At 44.7% G+C, this 19346-nt stretch overlaps 1 protein-coding gene across 11 annotated transcripts in view; it reads right to left on the reverse strand.

Moving 5' to 3' along the window:
- The window catches only part of CEP85L (centrosomal protein 85 like), a 209799-nt gene that overhangs the window by 25567 nt on the left and 164886 nt on the right, over positions 1-19346 (reverse strand). For all 11 annotated transcript variants that reach the window (XM_045009617.1, XM_045009618.1, XM_045009620.1 and 8 more), the window contains one exon: positions 16052-16173. In XM_045009617.1, the coding sequence (XP_044865552.1) occupies positions 16052-16173 (122 nt within the window). The remainder of the gene's footprint in view (positions 1-16051; positions 16174-19346) is intronic.

Here is a 19346-nt window from a genome sequence, read left to right on the forward strand (position 1 = left end):
CCAACAACACTACTTTTAATACATGGACTTTCAGTTACTTCAACTCAGTTTCTCTGCTGTGAACCAGAAGATAATTAAAAGTGTTTTGGGGTTGTTTTTTGTTTGTTTGCCTGTTTGTTTTTTAAATCTCAAACTTGCCTTCTTGTGTATGCCAGCAGGGTCAGCCTGAAGAAAAGGGGTGAGAAAAAATGATTTGCATACCTCTAAAGTGCCAGTTAAAGGAGCTGCATTCAAGGGAAGCAAAACTGTATTTTTATATAAAACAAACATTGAGAAATGAAAAGCACCCTTTTGGGAGGGGTGTTTATATATAAAAATATAAAAAGGTGATACCTATGAAGGAATCTTCATTAAAAAGAAGTATTACTGTCTACTTTTGTAGCCAAATAATTGATACAAATATAACACTGAAGTTGCTTTTCTAAAAGGTTTTAGTCTGCAAGACATCTCAAATCTTTTCACCTTTTCCTCAAGGTGTAAAGCTCTGATCCAGGATCAGAAGAGAAAGCTTTGAAGCTTCTTTTTAACAACATGAAAGATCCTGTTGTACCCAGAATACCATATTGAATTCCCACAGAAAAATTCTGCAGTATGGCTGTTTCATTTTTGGGGGGTAAAATGAATTTAAAAATGTGTTTTTCTTCACAGACATGATGTGCTTGTTATATTCTGAGTATAGCAATATCTTTCTCTTCCCTTGATCTCCTAAAAAATTTCAAATCAATAACCTGAGGATATGTTCTTTGTTGGTCCCCTTACCTCCCCCTTCCCATTTTAAAAAAAACCCACTAACCATCATTATAAATCTCAAAAGCCACATTCGATCTTGATGTATCTGGCATGCAACCCAACTGAAGTCAAAGGCGTTACCCAACGCGTGCATCAGGCTATACCTGGTTCCCACATATTAGCTTCTCAAGTCCCAAATGCCACATGCAACATCCTGATATACCTACAGTAAACCCTTTTCCTTTTCATGAAAAGATGGGTTCCCTTCTATTTCCAACTTTTGTAAAATCTGCAAGGCTTTTGTAAAATCCTGTTCTCTTTGCCATTTCGCCCCCAAATACCTTTCATATTTGCGAACCACTTTCAGGCATCAACAATGTCTTTATTCCTGTGGATCAGTGGTGCTTGACAGTGTCGGGGAGGGGAACGTTAGCCATGGATGTTCATATAAGACCTGGTTTTATCTGGACACATTATTATAATACATAGCCGGACAATACCAAATGTTGTTTTAGCTAATTAGAGGCTACAGTTAATATATCTTAGGGCTTGGCTACACTTACAAATTTGCAGCGCTGCAGCAGGGTGTGAAAACACACCCTCTCCAGCGCTGCAAATTGCGGCGCTGCAAAGCGCCAGTGTAGTCAAAGCCCCAGCGCTGGGAGCGCGGCTCCCAGCGCGGTCCGTTATTCCCCACAGGGAGGTGGAGTACGGACAGCGCTGGGAGAGCTTTCTCCCAGCGCTGGTGCTTTGACTACACTCAGCGCTTCAAAGCGCTGCCGCGGCAGCGCTTTGAAGTGTAAGTGTAGCCAAAGCCTTAAAGTGTCAAGTAACTTACAAAAAACGCATCTGAATCCAACTGAAAGAAAAAATTTACTTATAACAGTATATGCAGGATACATAAAGGAAATACGCTTTTACTTAATACTATACAACAAAGAAGGAATATACAATACAGCCATAGTTATTCAAATGTCATGGGGGACACTGACATTTCCCTGTTATCCAAAATTTTCATTGTACATTTTAGTCAATGCATTTAACAGATGTTAAAGGAGATAACCCTATGTCAGATAATAATGTGTTTCAGAAATTGGAGACTGTGCTATACATAGTACTATCTTGTTTTCATCAACCTACACTAACACACAGGCCAATATTAAGACTCCTTCATAACTCCTAGGACTAATCTATCCATCAAAGTACATGGTAGGAGGACGACTCATCTCAAAAGATCAGCTGCTTCTCTTTACATTCTGCCTGCATTCATGCTTCCAGCAGGCAGAACAGCCAAGAGCTGGAGCCACCAGTTCTCACATATGGCAGAACTCCGGAAGCATGTTTCCCAGACCTCATAGAACTTGGCCACTTGTGGATTGCACCATGAGCTACAGATGTCTTGCTAGACCCAGTCCAGCACTGGTAGAGCAGTTTCCATGGTGCCATTTACCTTTTGCCTGAAGCTGTGTTCAATGGCATCTCCGGTAAGATTCATGGAGCAAGGTAATGTAGGTTCACGATGATTGGCTGGCATTCTGTGAGAACTGGTTCTGTTCTATAAAGGTTCTTATATTGATGTCATAACCACAGAAGCTGATTGCCTCACAATCATGCATTAAGTGACATGCTAACAACTGTCACATATCAATCATTCTCTTTCCCGCTCCCCGAGAGAAGAATTGTGTGCGCAGGCAAGTGTTTTATTTTGGTAGAAATTTGTTTAAGACTTTTTTGTTCTTATTTTTAAATATACCCACTGCTGTGTGTTCACATCAGCGAAGGCAAGGTTAAAAGTGTGTCTTGCACTTGGAATGGAAGGTAGTGAGGTTTATGATGGTCTTTGTTCCCAGGTCTACTCACAGCCTGTGACGTTATTGATATATTCTGGGACCATATAGAACATGGTTGCAACCAAGGTCCTGTAGTGGCACCAAATCTTATGTAAAGGGGGTCATATAAGATGTCTAAGACCAGGTTGTAGGTTGCTGGTTATGATTATGGTGTCTATATGTATGTATCATTTTGTAGTTGAAGTATTGGCTCTGTACTGTCTGTATTTCAAATCTGTGCTGTGTTTCTGGGAAACATCCCAGACAAGTTGGTCTTAGCTCTGCCTAGCCTGCCTGATGGCCCATTAAGGACCATCAGCTACACAACTGACCCATTGATAGAAGGCAGATACACCTTGTAACTCAGCAAAGTGCAGGGACTTGCCCATGTGACTCCAGACTCCATTTTGCTGTAATTTTCCACAGTAAGAACAAAGAAGTGTTCTTACACCTGGAAGAGCCTATATAAGGCTGATGCCTCATCTCCATCTTGTCTTCAATCCTGCTTCTTACCTCTGGAGGAACTTTGCTACAAATTGAAGCTCTGAACAAAGGACTGATGACCCATCCCAGCGGGGGATGTACTCCAGAGACTTGATTTGAACCTGCAGTTTACTCCATCACTGCTACAAGCCTGAACTTAGAACTTTGCCATTACTTCATGTAATTGATTCCATTTTACCAATTCTAGCTCTCATCTCTATCTTTTTCCTTTTATGAATAAACCTTTAGATTTTAGATTCTAAAGGATTGGCAACAGCGTGATTTGTGGGTAAGATCTGATGTGTATATTGACCTGGGTCTGGGGCTTTATTCTTTGGGATCGAGAGAACCGTTTTCTTTTATTGGGGTGTTGGTTTTCATAACCATTCATCCCCAGGACGAGTGGCTCTGGTGGTGATACTGGGAGACTGGAGTGTCTAAGGAAATTGGTTATGTGACTTGTGGTTAGCCAGTGGGGTGAAACCAAAGTCCTCTTTGTCTGGCTGGTTTGGTTTGCCTTAGAGGTGGAAAAACCCCAGCTTAGGGCTGTAACTGCCCTGTTTGAGCAATTGGCACTCTCAGTTGGGTCCCGCCAGAACTGCATCGTCACACAGCCTATGCAAGAACTGTCTTTTCCAAGTCATTTGGCTTTGTCCCTGGCCTCACAGAGGTGATATGACAGAGTGGCAGTTCAAAAATGCTGCACAGTTGACAGGGCTTCCTGTTAAATGCTGCTTGATGCAAGAAAGGATACTGTGATAGGATGTCTACCCCACACAGGTTTGGAAGAGGGTTAAGGCAGCCAGGCAGGCCAATTAACTCCACAGGCACCTGGAGGAGCCAGGGAACAGGAAACTAAGTGACTGTGAGCAGGCCCACCTGTGCAGGAACAGGCAGGGCCTAAAAAGCCAAGTAGCTGGCAACTGGGAAAGGGCAGTCTCTCCCTGGAAGAGGGAGAAAGTTTGAAGCTGGTATTCCCAGAGAGAGAAGGAACCAGAGTGAGCAGTCCAGGAAAGGAGCAGTGAGGGCAGAGAGAGGAAGCCCTGAACCACTGAGATGAGGGTCCCTGGACTGGAACATGGAGAAGAGGGTGGGCCTGGGTTCCCCTACCAGCCACCGAGGACATGGAATAACTAAGGCAGCGAATGGGAAGACTGCCTAGGACTGCTGATGAACTGTACCTCAGAGGGCTAAGTCATGAAGGGTCCTGGAGTGAGAGGAGCTGCAGACCAGAATCAGACTGACAGGGTGCAAACCGCGGACAGGGGCGTCAGTCTCGAGAGCTAATGCCTAGAGCAGGGGTCTCAAACACGCGGCACGCGGGGTGATTTTCTGCGGCCCATGAGCTCCTCGCAGCCGCCCCGCCCCACCCTCCCCCAGCGTTTACGTAAAGCGGCTCTGGCCCGACGCGGACCAGGGGAAGGGCAGGCTCCCTGCCTGCCTGCCCTGCCCCTGCGCCGGCCGGAACGTGGGGAACGGAGGGGTGTAGGGTCTGTGTATTGCTGTTGCTTCAGGCTCCGCCCCCATCCGTTCCCGTTGGCCGCGGTTCCCCGTTCCCGGCCAATGGGAGCTGCTGGGGGCGGTGCCTGAAGCAACAGCCACACACCCCCCGCGCTCCTCCCTTCCCCATGTTCACTTCCCGGAGCGGAGTGGCGCGGGGGCAGGGCAGGCAGGCAGGGAGCCTGCCCTGCCCCGCCCCCGGTGTGCGCCGGGCCGGTGTGTGCCGGGCCGGAGCTCACCTCCCGAACCCCTTCTGCACTCCAACCCCCTGACCTGAGCCCCTGCCACACCCCACACCTGTTCTGCACCCCAACCCCCTTCCCTGAACCACCTGCCGCACCCTGCACCCCTCCTGCACCCCGACCCCCTGCCATACCCCGCACCCAGATCCCCTGCCCTGAGCCCCCTGCTGCACCCCCAACCCTCCTGCACCCCAACCCCCTGCCACACCCCTCTTGCACCCCAACCCACTGCTCAGGGCCCCCTGCTGCACCCTGCACCCCGACCCCCTGCCCTGAACCCCCTGCCGCACCCCGCACGCCTCCTGCACTCCAACCCACTGCCCTGAGCCCCCTGCTGCACCTCTCCTACACCCCGACCCCCTGCCCTACCCCACACCCCTCCTGCACCCTGCCCTGAGCCCCCTGCCCACCCTGAACCCCGACCCCCTGCCACATACGACACCCCTCCTGCACCCCTTGGGGGCAGGGAGGGGGCGGAGTTGGGGTGGGGATTTCGGGGAAGGGGTTGGAATGGGGGCGGGGAAGGGGTTGGAATGGGGGCAGGGCAGAGCAGGGCCTCATGGAAGAGGTGGAGTGGGGGCGGGGCTGAGGGCAGCAGGGGGTGTGTGTGTCAGTAATGCAGCCCTCGGGCCAATGTACTAGTCCTCATGTGGCCCTCATGGTCATTTGAGTTTGAGACCCCTGGTCTAGAGAGACCAGGAGGAGGAACCAGACCAGTGGGGAGTGGTGCACCCCAAGACAGATACATACAGCGCCAATCCAGGTCTCAGTCACAGCAGCCGAATCCCATAGGCACATTGTAATTTAGAGCCATATTCTGACAATCCTTACACCCTATGCAGATGCACAGGAGCTGTGTACAATATATGTGGGAGGTAACGCAAGAGCTTCCCCTTGTGCCCCTCAAGTAAGGGCCTATCTAGAGTGCAGGGACTCCAAGGACCATTCCTTCTCGATGCACACAGGATGTACATGATAGCATAATGTGGCCTCAATACTCATGAATGCTAAAGCCATGAGTGAATTATGCAGGTCATTTCAAATGAGTGTCAATAATCTTTATATACTGTATTGCCTCCCTGTTTCAGAGAAACTGTTAGAGATTTTCAAGACCTCCAAGTACCAAGCCCTAAATCTCTGATCACTAGTAACAGATGGCAGTGGAGAAGGTCCTATTTGTAATGGAATAAAGCCCCTGTTTCTTCATGAGCTACTTTAAACCTGCCATTGGTTCAAACTGAACACTGCTCATTCCTGGGCATCAGGAGAATTTAATTTTGGCATGGAGAAAGGAATACCACATTTGGAAGTTAGGAGGAAACATTTCTCTGGAATGTTATTTTTTTACGTGGCTGCTTTTTAAAGCAGCCTAGAAATTTGAGTGTTCGAATAAGGCCCAAGGGAAACAGTGGTGGGAGTGCAGGTGAGGCAGTCTAAGGTGTACACAACTGTTTATCACACGGCTTTGCTATTTATCACATGGCTATAACTACCACAGGGAATATATAGAAGGTGGAAAGGGAGGAAGATACACAGAGCTGTCTGCTCAGAAAAAGGGCTGGTTCCTCCATAACACTGTGGGAGTTCTGTAGTTTTCCAAAAGAGTGCAGACATCAGTGCAGGGATGAGAAGTGCTGTTTCACATTGGTTTTGTGCTAAAAAACTAGAGGTGTTTTGGTTTTTTTGTTTGTTTGTTTTTAAAGGAGAGAGAGAGAGAGAGAGAGAGAGATACAGCATACTTCAAATCTCATACTAAGTTTAAATCTATTATGTAGCCTATGAAAATGTGGGGAAAGACTTTTTAATATCTTCATTTCCATTTTATTGATCTAAGTTGTAGCCACTTGTGGAAAGGTTGTTCTTACATGATTTTTCTTTTAAATCACAAAATTACCATGAAAGTTTACTAGTCAAGGTACAAAACCTTCACTCATCTCTTAACAAAATGATTCAGGATAAGGAAAAAGCTAATTATATTTTACTCAGCTGCTCTCCAAAAATGCATTATTCTGACTGTGTGGGTGAGCAGAATTTTACAGCATGCTCCCAGTGGGCCATACATATATTGGTCTTGAGCTAATGCATGGAACTCCCACTTACATCACAGACTGTTGCACATTCATATCTAGAAGAGTATATGGCTCTTAACAGGCCATTCATGAATTCACTACCATCCCTTTCTCAAATCTCTGCAAAAATTACTATTTCAAAATGCCGTTTCTATTCATACAGTAATACTGTAGATCATAACAAAATACTCAAATCAAGAGAGCTACAATTAAGCACTGAATAATGGACACTGGCAGTAACATGCACATAATCCAATCACACACAGCATGATGTCAACAAATCAAGACAAAATAATTTCACAAAAAGAAAGAAGATTGATCTAATTCAGCCGTCTAAATGAAAGCTCTAAACACAATTCAGCTAAGGGTATGAAGCCAATGATTTAGCAGCTGTTCTAAGAATCTAAACATTATTATACCCCAAAGAATGAGAGCTAATCACTAAAACTCTAACCTTTACGTTTACCTTTCCTTAAAAGTAAGCTGTTTGGATGCCCCTAAGCTGTTTGCAAGAGAACACTGCAATCATTGCTGAGTGCAGTGTTATTTTCAGTAGCTTATGTCATATGTTCAAATATTTGGCATTTATTCACACAACCGTTACACATAGTTCCTGCCAAACAAATAGTGCCAGTATTGCCTAACTTTGTATTGCAAATGCCTGGATGTAATAGTTGGTCAAATTCAGAACCACTCCAAATATTACAAAATAAGGTTATAATTTTGTTTAACATTCTTAATATACAAAGCAAAAAAATGTGACACTGGCATTTACCAAATCAATAGAAGAACGTGCTGCTCCCTCTAGTGTTAAAAATAAGATGATGTCACAGGTCAAAACAAAATCCTTGAGAAATAATACTGTAAAGTGTAAACAATCCAGGTTTGGCTATGTTTTCAAACTACTTCGTACTGTGTCCAGTAGAGCATTCAGCTTGTAAACATTACAACAGCAGCAGCACATCTGCTCTTAAGGCAAATCCTAATTCAGGGCTCGATCATTCCTCATGAATTTGTGCGTGGAGGGGAAAGACTATGTAAATCTCTCTCACTGGTTGTGTGTGTGCGCACGCAGCCATAGCCTCTCATGCATTTTCCTCAGAAGAGGTGGTGGATCTGGACCAGTTTTCATGGCCGAATAAAAACTGATCTCAGTCTCTGAGGCATTAAGATACACAGTTTTTATAAGCACCTTTTCAAAACTTCCAAATGAAAATAATTGCCTTTTATCTACTTATTTATACTATTGTGTTCATATGTGCTCAGCTTTCAAGCTGATCTATAGAATGGATGTAACACTCCAACTGATTTTGCATACTCATTTAGTAAATCTGCTGCTCAACATGGTAAGTCGAATAAAAAGTGAAGCAATTTTTCAGTTTACAAAAATGGAACCAGGTCAGTTTTTTTTACTCCACTCGAATCTTTGGTTTTCCTCTGACAGGAAACTACCAAAATGCACTTAAAGTACTTTTAAGACAACTCAAAACTGGTTTGACTGCAGCTATCTAGCTTTTACTAGGTTTCAAATGCTGAAGACACAGAAAAGGATGTTTGTCCAGTTTTCTGATCCAGAGTGCTTCTTCTTTGCTTCTTCTCAGGTGGAAGGAGGTGACAAATTTTTTTTTTTTTTTACAGTAAGATAACACTGAGTTATCCAAAACGATTTTAAATCTAAAAACATCCATTGTCTGCACATCATTAGACCAAAATGTGCATGCTGTAGATTTGGGTGGGAGGTGCAAAGGTGATTTCTCTCTCTCCCAATTCTAGACAACTGCGTGCAGGGTCAGTCCCTGTGGTGCTTGTTAGAACAATGTAAGTGCAACATTTAAAAACAACTTATTCTGTTACTAATGTCCCCAGGGATGAAACAGCAGCCAGAGATTGATGTAGGGCACGTATGTCCCAGCCATGCTCCTTTTTATCTGGCTATGTCCTGTACTGAGAGCAGGGAACAGGTGGGATGGATGACAGCACCGAGGAAGAAAATACAGCCCATCATGTGGAAGGCCAGCACTACAGCATTACTCTGATTTCCAGATAGATGGGGAAAGAGGTGTTTGAGAAAAAGCATTTGTATTCAACTAGCTTTGCTGGTGTTGTCAAGTTACCAGTTTGTTACCAATTAGATTTTTACATCAGCTCAATGTCAAACACGGTTTAAAAGAGAGACCGTAACAACCTCATAGGCCTCCATAAAACACATAAAAAGTTGTCTCCCCCAAGCATCTACAATCAAAGCTACAGGAAACAAAATGAGTTTTTCCTCCTTTTCCCGAAGCACAAAGCCTGCAATTTAAGGATCAACTTGAACTGTCGGCAATTTGGCAATAAAGCACCAGTGCTAGCAATGCTGGGATTTTTTTTTTTTTTAATCCCCAGTGTAAACACATCCTTCCGAAAACGAGTTAAATGTCCCTCTTTGCCTTAGTTTCCTCACTGGCAAAACCTGGATAATGCCTACCACTAGCAAAACCGGGATAATGCCTACCTGTGCAAGTGCTATGAAATCTGTAGATGGAAGATGTTATTAGAGATAAATATTATGAAACAAAGGCGCCTCACATGATTTCACATCTAGTGCAAAACACCAGTTATGATCAATAGTGCCATACTTCTGCACTTGTTTTCTGCATTAAAAGAGCCAGTGTTATATACTGTTTTTGGTTAGTCATAAAAAACCCTGAGTTTACATCTTGTAAAAAAACTGTTAAAAGAAAGCCTGTCTTAATTCTCAACTTTAAAGGTAAAGGTAATAATTGGAGATATACCAATCTCCTAGAGCTGGAAGGGACCTTTCGAGTCCAGCCCCCTGCCTTCACTAGCAGGACCAATTTTTGCCCCAGATCCCTAAGTGGCCTCTTCAAGGATTGAACTCACAACCCTGAGTTTAGCAGGCCAATGCTCAAACCACTGAGCTATCCTTTAAACTTTTCACAAAATATAAGTGTTAGACTACTTTAAAATATTTCAAATCATTGGCTTTAAAACAATCTGTAAATCATTATTTTTAAAGCAAGCCCTTTGCCAAAATGAAGAATCGCTACTCAGGAGGAAATCCTTCCTGCATGGTGTTATTAAGCTGCCTAATGGTAATTCACTGTATGCTTAGCACTAGTGCCGAGTATCTACTTAAAGCCAATGAATGGAAGGTCACTAAGGTTTTGTTGTGCACTTTTAAGCGCTTCCATTATGCATTCTACTACATTTAGTTGAATGAAAAGTAATCAGCATAACTGACTTTTCTGAGAGATGCACAAGGACCTGTCATCCCTGCAAACAGAACATGTAGGAAGAGAACTAAATTAAACACTGCTAGCCCTGGCCTACACTAAGGGGTTAGGTTGAATTTAGCTGCGTTAGGTCGATTTCAAAATGAATGCGTCCACACAACCCTGTTCCGTCGACTTAAAGGGCTCTTAAAATCAACTTCTGCCTCCTCCCTGGCAAGGGGAGTAGCACCAAAATCAACTTTGCTGGGTCGAATTTGGGGTAAGGTGGACGCAAATCAATGGTACTGGCCTTCGGGAGCTATCCCAGAGTGCTCCATTGTGACCGCTCTGGACAGCACTTTCAACTCCGATGCACTAGCCAGGTACACAGGAAAAGCCCCAGGAACTTTTGAATTTCTTTTCCTGTTTGGTCAGCGTGGCAAACTCAGCAGCACAGGTGACCAAGCAGTCCCCCCAGAATCGTAGAGCTTAGAATGTTTCTACACTCCCCCTATCATCTCCATCCCTGAGGTTATCGCAGATTAGAAGGCGAAAAAAAATGCACTCCCAATGACATGTTTTCCGAACTCATTAAGTCCTTCTGCACGGATAGGGCACAGCTTAATGCATGGAGGTATTCAGTGGCAGAGGCCAGGAAAGAATTATGTGAGTGCGAAGAGCGGAGGCAGGACGCGATGCTGAGGCTAATGGGGGAGCAAACGGACATGATGAAGCATCTGTTGGAGCTGCAGGAAAGCCAACAAGAACACAGAACCCCGCTGCACCCACTGTATAACCGCCTCCCCTCCTCCCCATGTTCCACAGCCTCCTCACCCAGACGCCCAAGAACACGGAGGGGAGGCTCCGGGCACCCAGACACTCCACTCCAGAGGATGGCCCAAGCAACAGAAGGCTGTCATTCAAACAGTTTGATTTTTAGTGTGGCTACAATAAGCAATGTGGCCTTGTCCTTCCCTCCTCCCCCATCCCACCCAGGCTACCTTGTCCATTATCTCTTTTTTTTTTTTTAATTAATAAAGAAAGAATGAATGTTTTCAAAACAATAGTTACTTTATTTTGAAGTGGGGAGGGTGGCTGGCTTACAGGGAATTAAAATCAACAAAGGGGGTGGGTTTGCATCAAGGAGAATCACACACAACTGTCACACCAAAGCCTGCCCAGTCATGAAACTGGTTTTCAAAGCCTCTCTGATGCGCAGTGTGCCTTGCTGTGCTCTTCTAATCACCCTGGTGTCTGGCTGCTCAAAATCGGACACCAGGTGATTTGCCTCAACCTCCCACCCCGCCATAAACGTCTCCCCCTTACTCTCACAGATATTATGGAGCACACAGCAAGCAGCAATAACAATGGGAATGTTGGTTGCGCTGAGGTCTGATCTAGTCAGCAAACAGTGCCAGCGAGCACTTAAACTTCTAAAGGCACATTCTACCACCATTCTGCACTTGCTCAGCCTATAGTTGAACTGCTCCTTACTACTGTCCAGGCTTCATGAGCCATGGGAGCAAGGGGTAGGCGCAACCGCACGGTGCTGCCGGCTGGGAGAGCAGCCTGAGGCAGATGCCTCCAGCTCGCATGATATTCCAGGCAGGACTGAATCTCCATGAGAAGAAACTTAAAAAAGAGAATGACCTGGAGTCTCTTGCTCCCATTCGGTGCTCTAAGAGGAGGATAGCCATGTCTGTCCAAGTGCCCCCAATCGACCTCACTGAGGTCTACCAGGAGCACCCAGGAGACTTACGATGGCTATCACTTCTACTGCATCATCTGCCGTGAAGGCAAGGAGCTGCTGCTGTGTAGCAATGCAGTCCCGCATCTGCCAGCAGCACCCAGGAGACGTACGGTGACGATGAGCTGAGCGGGCTCCATGCTTGCCGTGGTATGGCATCTGCACAGGTAATCCAGGAAAAAAGGCGTGAAACCATTGTCTGCCGTTGCTTTCACTAAAGGAGGGAGGGCAGAAGGGAGGGGAGCCTGATGACATGTACTCAAAATGATCCGTGACAATGTTTTTGCCCCATCAGGCATTGGGAGCTTAACCCAGAATTCCAATGGGCAGCGGAGACTGTGGGAACTGTGGGATAGCTACCCACAGTGCACCGCTCTGTAAGTCAATGCTAGCCACGGTAATAAGGATGCACTCCGCCTACTTAATGCGCTTAGTGTGGACATGCGCCATCGACTGTATAAAATCAGTTTCAAAAAAATCGACTTCTATAAAAATCAACTTAATTTCGTAGCATAGACACACCCTGCTACAGAGGGAAAAGAGCTGAGAATTACAGTAGTTAGACTTTTTTTCATTCAGAATGCCAGGTAAAAATACTTGATGTCCATCCCAAGAAAAAAAAAAAAAAGGCAAAATAATCAGATAGCTAGAATTCAAAAAGTCGAATGGAAATTCACGATCAGTTGTGATAATGAAGTGTTTAGCAGAAGGGGAATGAAGAAACACAGAAACATGAGAACCATGTTAGCTGCCACCCTCAAACTTAAAACACATAAGGTGAGATGCCAGCTAAAATGGCCACAGTGGAGTAAGCCCCTAATCTGGCTGGGAAAAAATCCTCTGTCACTGGAATTGAGAGACGCTATAGACTGCGCTCCCAGGACACCCTCACAAGCACTGATGTAGAGGGTGCGCTGGAAGGAGGAGGGGCATGTCAGGGGAGGGGCTGTAGCACATAGCACTGCAGAAATTCTCGGTAGCATCGCTGAACATACAGCGACCTGGAGAGACAGCCATAATTTAGACAAACCCTGCTCCCTTCCTCTCCAGCCACTGGAGTAGCCCAACTTCAGGAAGATGCAAGGGTGGCTTAAAGCCACCTTGGCCCACCCCTTCCCCTGGCTGAGAGTTCTGTGCAGCGCCTCTTGGAGGTGCGACACAGAAACTGCTTCAGGAACAATGCTACATGCTGTAATCTCAACGGTCATACTCTATTATCGAGGACAGTGGCTCAAAGAAAATGGTAACTACTATATTCTCTTTGTAACAGTCAAAGACTAAAATGAGTCAGTCCACTGGAACAGATTACATACGGGACATAATTCTATTGTGTCCAAAAAATTGTGTCTAACTGAGCTACACAAATGCATTAGAAGAAAAGAACCGTTGGCATTAAATAACAGAGCAGTAAAATATTTCATGACAAACATCCATTATTCCTGTAGTTGGCCAATCCCTATCTATGTTCTGTACACCAATTGTTAATGAGAGGTTTCAAACACTTCACAATTAATATAGTCTATACATCTTTACCAGCTCTTCAAAAGGCAAGAGTCATTATTAGAGATGGACACAAACCAAAATCCCAGTATGAAAATGCTCTTTGACATTCAGATCCAAACTTTGTGACTCAAACTCACATCTGTTCCTTTAATGTGAGCTTCATTAAACTTAGATTTTTCCCTAAAAGCACATTTTCTCCTTCAAAGCTTCTTTCACCTAAACATCAAAAACTTCAGAAACTGCTACAAACCTAGAAGGTAACATTCAACTGCAGATTGCTGCACACCAATGCAAAGGGGCACCAGACCCTGCCAAAACAACAGATGCAAAATCTGCAGACATTTCTCCAATGATCAACAACCCCCACAACACATTTTTCAAGATCAATGGGCCCTACACATGCATATCTCAACATGTGGTGTACCTCATCCAGTGCACTAAATGCCCCATTAGCAACTACATGAGTGAAACCAATCACTGTGCTCTTGAATAAACTCAGGAAAATGATAAAAGTAAAAAAACAACCATATCACCTGGGTGAACACCTTTCACAACGTGATCACTCTATATCTGAACTATTAGTCCTCATCCTCACAGGAATCCTGCACAATACTTTCAAATGATGAGCCTGGTAGCTTAAACGCATAACTTTCCTAGACACTAAAACTCATGGTCTGAATAGAGACACTGGATTTATGGCTTATTACAACAATCTGTAACCCACTAACAACACCCTAGCTGCTTTCCCCCTCCCATTTTCTCTCTGACTGGAGAGGTGTTAACAGGCCACTTCACTTTGAATGGTCCCTTCAAATGTGTTAACTATTTACACTAAACAACCTGTTCAAACCTTGTATTTAGCAGTGACACTGAGTTAGCCCATGTCTACACTACAAAATTATGTCAACCCAACTGACAGTGACATACAACCACTGCAGTTATTAAATCGCTTACGTGTGTGCACACTTGGCTCCTTGTGTCGGCAGCACATGTCCTTACATTACAGTCGATACAAGTGCTCCTGGTGAGTGTCGGGCATTGTAGAACAGCTCCTGAAAGCCCAGTAACAGTCAATGTAAACACCCCAGTGTCTACACTGAGGGCTTGGCTACACTTGAAAGTTGCAGCGCTGGGAGTTACAGCGCTGTTCATGCAGCTGTGCAGGAACAGCGCTGGTGTGCGGCCACATTTGCAGTATTTACAGCGCTGTTGGGAGTGCTGCATTATGGGCAGCTATCCCAGCATTCAAGTGGCAACAACGTGCTTTTCAAAAGAGGGGGGTGGAAGGTGGTGTACTGTGACAGGGAGCGGGGAAGAGAGAGAGAGTGGATTTTTGGAGCCAACACTGTGTGTTAGCTTCCTGGATTGAAAAAATCACAAAATGTTCGCGAACCCTTAGTCTTAATTGCAAACAGCCTGCATCCAACGCTGTTTCTCTGTCAAGCAAACATTCACTTCCTGCCTCTCATTTGATCGTTCACAGCCAGGTACAGATAGCTCCTGTTTGCTGTGATCAGTGTTTGTTTTTTTAGATAAGCAGTTCAACGGAGCTCCGATCGGAGTTCACAACAAAACAAAGAGAGGCTGCATAACAAAACAAAGAGAGTAATTTAGTTAAAAGCATTCTGGGATATCTCCTTATTCCCTGGAGGCCAATAAAAGCACTGGTGTGTCCCCACACTTGATGAGCAGCGCTGGATCACCAGCGCTGCAATCGCTACACCCCAACCTGACCAGGTGTACAGCCAGCGCTGCAGCCAGGGAGTTGCAGCGCTGGATGTGCCTTGCAGGTGTGGATGGTTACTAATTGCAGCACTGGAAAGCCTCTACCAGCGCTGCAACTTGAAAGGTGGTGTTACTAAATCGGTATAGCAAGGCACTTACGCTGGCAGGAGCCAAATTTAAGTGAAGACACTTCCATAGCTAAATCGAAACAAGGCAGCTTACACCAATCTAACCGCGTAGTACAGACCAGGCACTAGTCTCTCAGACCTGAAGAAGAGCTCTGTGTAAGCTCAAAAGCTTGTCTCTCTCACCAACAGAAGTTGGTCCAATCAGAGTTATTACCTCACCCACCCCGTCTCGATGATGGTCCTCTTCTGATTGTTTCATATCACAGATTAGAGAGGAAGTGTTTATTTAGACATTTATTCTGGATTTATAATTCTCTGAGTAACTCATAGGAATCTTTGAATGCATTTTTACCAATTGCATACCTCTATGGTGCCAATTTCTCAAATCTTTAAGAGCTGGTTTCGACTATATCATTAAACAACTGTAGCATTCACCCCCCTTTAACTTGTCATGGGGAAAAATGTCTCAAGAATGGGTTACAAATAACCAATTTTTGTCTTCCAAGTCATTTTCAAAGAATTGTTCAGGCTGAAAAAAGGAAAATTAAGGTTTTACAGCCAGCCAGTTTCTTAAAGATCGGTTTTTTGTAATCTTAGGGGCAACAGTCCTAGACAGTGGTCTCACTTGCTTGTCTCTCGACCAATGTCAGTGAAAAGACAGACAAATTACACTACATCCTTGATCCTGCAAAGGTGCACACACACACACACAACTGCACGCACTGACTAGTCCCACTTGTACATGAGTCTTTTCAGCTCTGAGTCCTAAAAACCTTCTTTGAACCAGGTCTTTTTGAAAGTCAACATCTATAGTACTTTCTATGTCAATAGTCTGGTCTATTACTTAACACTGCAATTGAAGACAAGAAAGGATTACTCACCGATCAATCACAATTTCTTTCTGTCTTAGCAACCCTTCTTTGATTTTCATAAGGGATTCCCAGTTACTGAAATCCTGATAGCCTGTACCTGTGTAACCTGGACGAGACGATCCAGTCAGAACCTGCATTTAAAAAAAATATTATATAGATTAGTTCAAAGAACAGTAATTGTAACAATTTTTTCCATGTTCTATGAGTTTAAAATGTCAAGTTCTTTCTGAAGCATAAAACATTCTTGTATTTAATTCTGCAGTTTTACTTAAAGGAAAACTGAGCAAAGAATTAAGCATATAAAGTTAAAAAAATTTTAAAAAGCAAAGAAACTTTGATCCAAAAGGTCCCATTTTCAAACTCATCTTAGATTACCCTGAAAGTATTGTTAAGGCAATATCCTCTGAAACTAGAGCTGGAGGAAAAAAGGCCATTGAGAGGTCAAATATTGTGGTTAAGAGAAATACTGTTGTATGCTGATGCACATTTTTATGCACTTGCTGCAGATTTTTTTGAGCAAAATCAAAGGATTTCCTGATGGTATTAGAGCGGTGGTTCTCAACCTTTCCAGACTACTGTAACCCTTTCAGGAGTCGCATTTATCTTGTGTACCTACACAAGTTTCACCTCACTTAAACTGCTTGCTTACAAAATGAGACATAAAAATATTTTAAAAGTGTCACAGCACACTATTATGGAAAAAATGCTTCCTTTCTCATTTTTACCATATAATTATAAAATAAATGGATTGGAAATGTAAATATTGTATTTACATTTCAGTGGGATAATTGAGCCTGTTTTTCATTTGTGAGCCTTGTCTGAAGCCCGAACCCCAGTGGCCGGGCTGAAGCATTCAACTTATCTTCGCAGAGCACCCTGTGGTGTGGAGTCCTGGGCAATTGCCCTGCTTGACATACCTTAATGCTGGCCCTGCACTCGCAATCCCCCTAAACCTATCTGGGGTTTGAGAAAAACTGATCTAGAGGAGTTGAGTACACCGGAAGACCTCTACATACCCCTGGTTGAGAACCACTGTATTACAGCCTTGGCACTAGATTCACAAGGTACTCAGGTGCCTGACTCCAACATTTAGGCACCATTGATACTCACAAAATCATTGATCAGCTGCCACCTAACCCCGTAGGCAGCTAGCGTTCCCTCCGGTGTATGTACACAAAAAGCTGCATGAGTCCTGATGCCCACCTTAAGCCCTGGTGAGATCCTCAAACTAGGCATTCCCCCCACCTATCTCAGACATGCTCTGAGCATGCCTAACCTGCACAGAAGACAGGTGGGGGTGAGCAGTTTGGGAATTTCTGGGGCTGTGGGGAGGTGCATGTGGGGAATGTTGAGGGCAGGCATGAGTATGTGTTGCAACATACCCAATATCCCCAGGGGCTAGGGTATGCTCCTATGGGAGAGGTGGGAGACCCAGGTTTGAATTTGCATACTGCCTGATTTGTAGCAGGGACTCCCGCATGCAGGCGAGTGCCCCAGGCTATTGAGTATTCTGGGGTGTCTCACTCTCTCCTGACGAAGCTGTATAATTTGTATAAATAGTTAAATATTCACTGAAGCAGAGATTTGAACCTTACTCTCCCATATCCCAGGGAATGCCCTAACTGCCAGGCTATAGAGTCAGTCTCTCACTTTCTCTTTCTCTGACCCAATGAATATTTTATATAAAAGGAACAACTCCAACAGGAGAGAGACTGTGTTCCAGAATACCCAATAGCCTGGTGGTTAGGGCAAACAGATGGAATGTTAGAGACCTGAAGTCCCTGATCCAAATCAGACAGAGCAAGGAGTTGAAAACAGGTCTTCCCCATACCAGGGGAGCAGGGCCGGCTCCAGCTTTTTTGCCACCCCAAGTGGTGAAAAAAAGAAAAAAGAACCACCCGATTGAGCTGCAGCCGAAGTGCCACAGAAGAGGAAGAGAGGGACTGAAGGATCTGCCACCAAATTGCTGCCATAGACCTGGACGTGCCACCCCAATAATGGACGGAGTGCCACCCCTTTCTATTTGCCACCCCAGGCACCTGCTTCCTTCACTGGTGCCTGGAGCCGGCCCTGCACGGGGGTGCCTAGCCACTGGGCTATTGGCTACAACAGGGAGAGAAAGTATCTCATCTCCCCACCCCTCAAAAAAGGCCTGAACTGGCTTAAATGCCTAACTCAAGGAGAAGGTTCACGGCTGAGAATCCAGAGTGGAGATGGGTGCCTCCTTCAGGGCCTGTCAGTCAGGTACCAGATCAAAGGGAGTTAGGTGCCCAGGAGTGCTTGACCAATTTTCATAGGGGCAGCGCTGAGAGCAATTGAACTAAACTGTAAACTTTGTATATGATGGAAACCACTTCAAGCCAGGGGGTGCTTCCCCCCCCCCCCCAGCACCCCTAGTTCCAACGTCTATGTAGGTGCCTAAGCACCTTTGTGGATCTGGACCCTAAGTCCTGCTCCTTTCCTCTGCATTTCACTCTCTGCCATCTTAGGAGGCTCCCCACTGAACTGGCTGGCTTCTGCGGATCCCTTCCTTAGGCATCTAACTCTCCTCATACAACATATGGGAACCTGGGTGCCTGCCTTGGAGCTGTGACTCTCACTAGGCAGCTGGGCAACTAGGTGTGTTTCAATGCCTAAATCCCCTTTGGGAATCTAGCCCTTGGCATCTTGAGATCTTCAAATATCATTTTATCATCCTTCAATCAACCGCTAGATTTCACCTACAATGAATTACATGGGGGGGGCGGGGGGAAGTATGTAATCCCCATGAATATATGTGCATTTAAAATATATATAAACTGGGTTTAAATTCAGCACACAGAGGCTTGGATTGCCCTCCCCTCAGTCCTAGTGTGTGGCTGAGAGGGGTGCTCATTTAGATCTGTGACATACGACATTAGTAAATTTTAGTATTTAATTTGATGATTTACTTAGTTGATTTGGTATTGATTTGAAAGTTGCATTGCTTTATTTTTCGTTTGGTTTATTATTAGTAATATTAGTTTTGGTGGTATGTTTTCTTGATTTTACTTTCAAGTGGCTTAATACAATTTTTTAAAAGGTACTGAGTCACGTTTCCTTTGATAAGTTACAAGAGTCAAGAATCTTTGAGGCCCTGGGTGGATATTGGCCTGTCAATCTAAGTCAGACCAGCTCCCTCTCATTAGTTTTTGCTTCTCACAAGATCCTAAAATCATTGTCCCATCATCTCCTCCATCAATTTTTTTCCAGGCCTGGTGCATGGGATGTTGTGCCCCAATGCAAAAACACTAAGAGAATCAGTTTTGCATGGCCACACAAAGCA

The sequence above is a fragment of the Mauremys mutica genome, chromosome 3, assembly GCF_020497125.1.
Source record: "Mauremys mutica isolate MM-2020 ecotype Southern chromosome 3, ASM2049712v1, whole genome shotgun sequence".
Lineage (NCBI taxonomy): Eukaryota > Metazoa > Chordata > Testudines > Geoemydidae > Mauremys > Mauremys mutica.